This window comes from Opisthorchis viverrini, assembly GCF_000715545.1.
Source record: "Opisthorchis viverrini unplaced genomic scaffold opera_v5_71, whole genome shotgun sequence".
Classification (NCBI taxonomy): Eukaryota; Metazoa; Platyhelminthes; class Trematoda; order Opisthorchiida; family Opisthorchiidae; genus Opisthorchis; species Opisthorchis viverrini.
In genome coordinates this window covers 895,117-901,093 of record NW_008751727.1, presented here as the reverse complement: position 1 = coordinate 901,093, position 5,977 = coordinate 895,117, and the positions used below count along the sequence as shown (strand labels likewise).

General features: G+C 40.5%; 1 protein-coding gene across 1 annotated transcript in view; it reads right to left on the bottom strand.

Moving 5' to 3' along the window:
- T265_13490 (hypothetical protein) overlaps nt 1–3,955 on the bottom strand; it is a gene marked incomplete at both ends in the record, with an annotated part of 21,165 nt that extends 17,210 nt beyond the window's left edge. Inside the window, 2 exons of the mRNA XM_009169105.1 lie at nt 432–695; nt 3,671–3,955. Coding sequence (XP_009167369.1) covers nt 432–695; nt 3,671–3,953 — 547 coding nt within the window. The remainder of the gene's footprint in view (nt 1–431; nt 696–3,670) is intronic.
- Nucleotides 3,956–5,977: the final 2,022 nt, after the last annotated feature.

Below are 5,977 nucleotides of genomic sequence, written 5' to 3'. Positions count from 1 at the left end.
CCGAGGTACACAAACCGCCACACCACGGTAAGGTCCAGTCTCTTCGTGACGGACCACAATTGATGCAGGTTAACGAAATCTGCTCTGGCCTTCCCAATCCCGATGAAGCCCACGGGGACTGATACACTTTATATACGCATCAATGATATCAAATCCCGCCTTTGATGCTCAGCTACCTATGCCTGCTCCTCAAATCATCGACGAACGAAACTGTGGCAGCTATAACCACTGTACGCAAGTACGCGGGTTCTTACAGCTGATAATGATGATGNAAGTACGCGGTTCTTACAGCTGATAATGTTGATGATGATGATGATGATGATGAGCAAGGGGCTTGTGAGGCAATGCAAAACAAGTGATCAATTCACAAGGATTCATGTCCCTGAGGACGATCATTATAGAATTGGGTAACGTGACACCCTTTCGCTTACGTAATACACTGATCCGATCCTCCAGTACTTGTGGACTTCTCCCGGGTAAGAACAGTGTACAATGGTAAACGTGGCCTCCAGAATGCATCTGATTGTTCACTTCGTAGACACTGGCATCCTCGCGTGTTAGCATGTGTTTATCCATCCTGAAGGGTAGAATGAGGACCGGGGGGAATTTCTCACTTATCGGAGAGAACGTTTTGCAGCTAACTATCTCCTCCTCGTCGACTACTGGATTCGGACTGACGAAAAGCCTCTCGGTCGCTGAAAAGCAATCGGTTTTAAATCAGGTCAAGTTAAGCGCTGAAATGACTGACCTTTAAACACACTTGTATTTTGGAAGCCATTTTATTGATGATAAAGATGAAAGCTACCAACATGTTTGAAACACACAGATTTTGACAGTGTTTCTTTTTGGTTGAGCTGTTACGTTTCAAGGATGGACAAAAGTACCATGAGTTAATCTTATGGTATATGTCCGATAAACGGATAAAATTTCATGTTCACAAAAGATATGCCTTTAGTCATCTGAAGTCAGCTTGATCCCTGATTACTCACTTCATTGCTCACTTCATGCTAATTCGTGCAGGAATGTCACCAAACAACATTTAAACAGTCTCCTTCGCGAAGCTGTTACGTTGATACGTTTTATTTTTGTAAACTTTCTCCGACAATGGGAGAAATTTTTGAGTACTTTTCATTGTGATGCACTGAGCTTTGTTAGTGTAAATGAAACGTAGGATTTGAATATTCACTGTGTGATATTCCTTAACTGAGATTAACACAAACACATGAATATGCTGAGGCCGAATATTTGGCGTCTGTTGCTCTTACCTAATTCTCCACGAACGAGGTAGGTAGGTCAGAAAAAGACAATAGTCTGACAAAGAAGCAGTGGGATATTACAAATTCATCGCCAATATCTCCTTGATGATTTCATAAACCGTATTTCAGCTAATTTTTGTGTTAAAAAATCCACTTTGCCTATTCACGGGCTGCAGTAATTCGCAGAAATTTGCAGTCCACGATTAACAACTTCGGGATCATGAGTGTTGATTCCCCCTGTGAATCAATGGTGAACCACGGTAAATTAATCTGACTACTCATAAGTAACGTGACTTTTACCTGTTTATTATGACCACGTTTTGTTTCCTCGCTTCTCGTTTGCCCGCCGTTCCGTCCCTACTTAGGGTCCGCTTGTGCCTCAGTAACCAACGTCAATATTTTTTGCCCCTCTGCTATTGCTTGCAAGTTCGCCCCGATTGCACCTATTTTCCAGCGTCCACTCCGACGGAAAGACCGGGTATCGAACGCAGACCCCCTGGACGGCAGGCGGACGCGCCATTCACTACACCAGTGCGACGCCCGCAGCGGCCTATTATTTTGTATTACCCATGTACCGCACCTGTCAGGTAGCCCTTGACGAGGCTGCGTCATTATTAATTGTACGTTTGCTTTATTCATGATGCTTACTAATCCGTTTATCTGTAGAACCAGTTCCTGTCAGTCCCCAATATACCATCTGCTGCCCCACTTCTGTCTGGTCCTATTGACTACTGGCTACGAACTGCGTATAATCTAATAGTCACAATCGTCCTGTGAGATCCATAACCGTCCAGATCTTACAATGAGCTATAGTCAATTGAACCCTGAGGGTTTCCTAGTCGACCGCGAAGACAGCGTTTGTGTACAGTAAATGCCGGCTCCCAGAAACGCAGCGCGCTTCACTCTCGGAATTCACCCCCTGTCCGAGGGTAAACTGGTCACCTCTTGGATCAGCAAGCATCCTAGTGAACTACATCCGCGAGTCATGTGAAATCAAATTACAAAAGGAGCGACAAAGTATATCTTCCGGCTACTGATCCACCAATGCAGTATGTAAAACAATGTTCTTACTATTTTCATAGAGGAAACTACTTACAAGGTTGCTGAAAACTCTTCGAATATCGTAAACGAGAGATTCAGATGAGTATCTCTTGAAAACCAAATTGATTTGCAAATGGGTGTATTTCTCAAAAAATGTTCTTGATACTTTGCTGTGACACAATACGAGGAAGCTCCTCAAAAGCTCACTGTCAATTTTGCCTTTCCGAGGCTCGCTAGGTCCCGACAATGAATCAGAGGTCGCCGGATGTTATTTTCCATCTGGTTTCATCGAGCTCGAACGCAAGATATCTACATACATAAGGAAGCCTAGTAGTAATAAGTGATAGGAAACTCTATTCCGTTTTACATAATTAGTAGGGTTATTTCCAGTGTAACCAAGAGTTTCTGACTTTATATCTGTATCAAGTCATCAGTATTGCTCTGGCTTCATTGAGTACTACAAACCATGGTTTCCTCTCTTGTGGAATCTGTGTTGATGCTTCGATTTTTATATAAAGATGGTTTACTTTCTGAGATCCTTAGTGGCATTTGTATCACAACTTCCCTTCGTTGCGTAATAACAAGTTCTACTTGGTGTTTTCATAACCAGACGACCCGATGAGACTTTTACTGGCTTCATCTGCTGCAAGTCAAAATTATGTTCAGATTGAACCCAAATTTTCACGCAGCACTTCTCTAAGATGCAACAATTCAGTTGTTCACCAGTCACATACTTCCCGTTCAGCCTGTTGGAATTTGACGGTTCAGCAGCACTATTAGGAGACACCCAACAAATCTGAAGATTGCACTCTAAGTTGCACGCCTGAGATCACTGAAGCTATTCACTACGCATGTTTTTACCAACCAAGTTGTAGCTGCTGTAACATCTAGTTAACGCAGTATCTCCCTGTCGGATCTATGCAACAAGACTGTTATGACACAGGCAACCACAACCCACTCAATCACATTGGTTTCTGGGCCATCGACAGGCAATCGAAACGAGTCGTTCGTGGCACTTGTGTAGTGTTGCACAATTCGAATCTTTGGTGGAGCCATAGTGATTAATGTCAAACAATTAGCCCATCTTGCCTGGGAAGTACTGATTATATAAGCCACATTCAAATCTACCCAGGAAACGACCCTGCCTCTCTTCGAAACCTTTTACCTTTCTTTTCACGAGGCACTTTAGAGTGCTTCTTGTAAGCCACTAGATCCAGTTTTATGAAACGACATGTTAGACTCCAATCATTTTGGCTTTTTTTTCGGGATCGACCATTTGGATGTTGTGACTGTCACGCTATTTTTTCCTACAATCCAAACGGAGCTGACTGAACAAGATGCACCAACCCGTTCACAGGAATGTGATAACTTACCTAGAACTCTTACTGGTACCATCAACCAAACCTGCCCGTACAATTTATCCATATAAGTTGCTCGAAGATGGCAGGCCAAATAGGCCTCTATAATCCGATATGAGTCCCTGATGGGAAACCATACCACGGAACTCCTGTCTGCTGTAACTCTTCCCAGATTGTCTGATACCAAAGTCATCTCCACCAGAGAGTGCAGCACAGACTGTTGACTGGAAACACATTGCACGCTCGAGCCCGCTGGGTATTCGCGAAGCAGCGGCTCCAGATGTGGTTTGACTATTCCACCTGAGCACAGGGAAATCGAAACTTACGTTGAACTTACGTGAGGGCAAAGCCAGGAGCTACAAAAAAGGCGAAATTTCAACAACAACAACTTCACCGATTTTGTAGCGTTTTCTGATGTTCTTGCTATGTCGTCATATACCTTGGATTTACACATAGTAATACCTGTGTACTCATTGCGAGAACAACAGTGACCAGTTTTCATTTACGACATGCTATTCCATTCACTATGCTTAGCGAATTCCGTTCGTATCGATGCACACATCTTGGTCATGATTCTGTCCACGAATGCGTTGATCTACTCCTAATTAAAACGGTAAAAAATGTCTTGAAGGTGAATGAGTTTCACTCACAATAAAACAATTGTGTGAGCACAACAACTTCCAGTATGGGGACCAAGACGATTGGACGGGTTAAGTAATTATATCCAATGTATGTATGTATGTATGTATGTATGTATGTATGTATGTATGTATGTATGTATGTATGTATGTATGTATGTATGTATGTATGTATGTATGTATGTATGTATGTATGTATGTATGTATGTATGTATGTATGTATGTATGTATGTATGTATGTATGTATGTATGTATGTATGTATGTATGTATGTATGTATGTATGTATGTATGTATGTATGTATGTATGTATGTATGTATGTATGTATGTATGTATGTATGTATGTATGTATGTATGTATGTATGTATGTATGTATGTATGTATGTATGTATGTATGTATGTATGTATGTATGTATGTATGTATGTATGTATGTATGTATGTATGTATGTATGTATGTATGTATGTATGTATGTATGTATGTATGTATGTATGTATGTATGTATGTATGTATGTATGTATGTATGTATGTATGTATGTATGTATGTATGTATGTATGTATGTATGTATGTATGTATGTATGTATGTATGTATGTATGTATGTATGTATGTATGTATGTATGTATGTATGTATGTATGTATGTATGTATGTATGTATGTATGTATGTATGTATGTATGTATGTATGTATGTATGTATGTATGTATGTATGTATGTATGTATGTATGTATGTATGTATGTATGTATGTATGTATGTATGTATGTATGTATGTATGTATGTATGTATGTATGTATGTATGTATGTATGTATGTTGGTATGTATGTATGTATGTATGTATGTATGTATGTATGTATGTATGTATGTATGTATGTATGTATGTATGTATGTATGTATTATGTATGTATGTATGTATGTATGTATGTATTTATGTATGCCTCTTATTATGTACAAGTATACAGCCAAAGAATTACGGGTGAAATGTGAGGAGATTATTTTTTGCAATCGAATGATCAGCCATGAATGTAAATTATTTGATTGTCAGGCTGTGACTTGGTGGCACTGCATTAACGATGGCAAAGCAGGGTTCGCATCTGATCCACTCTGCTACCGGTGAGAACATGCAACACTCACGCTACTGGGGCGATTCAATCGAGGCTAATCGTACATGTGCAGTGTCCCCAGTTCGTCCAGTGCGCCTAAAATTTTCCCACGGTTGTGTGTACAGATCTGAAGGATGTCGATCTGCTGTTAGGTGATTCGTTTTGGAGCTCTATCTAGTGAACCTACCCAAAGAGGATGTACTTTCTCGTCATATTCCGCCTACGACGGCTAACGTTTGAGCACTACTCGGCCTCTGATAGAATGCATATCAGTTGGTGCAATTGTACACTCGTCCTGGTTTTGATCCCACAAACATCCATATTGTCCTGACGTAGGGTGTACCCTTTCGGTATCATGTTCGAAAAAAACACATCAAAACCTGGCTCGAGCGGTTTGTTTATTATGAGAAAAACTAATCAGCAAACCAAAAGTAACAACCCTGAAGTTGGATTTCCCATCTTTGAAGTCATTATTTGTTTTCCTGAGATTAACATTCCAAGTTATCATTCTCAAGATATCCTTATCAAGTTACTATTTTTGCTCTGTCTCTGCTTGAAACTGAACATGTGTAGCAAAAAAGGCATGT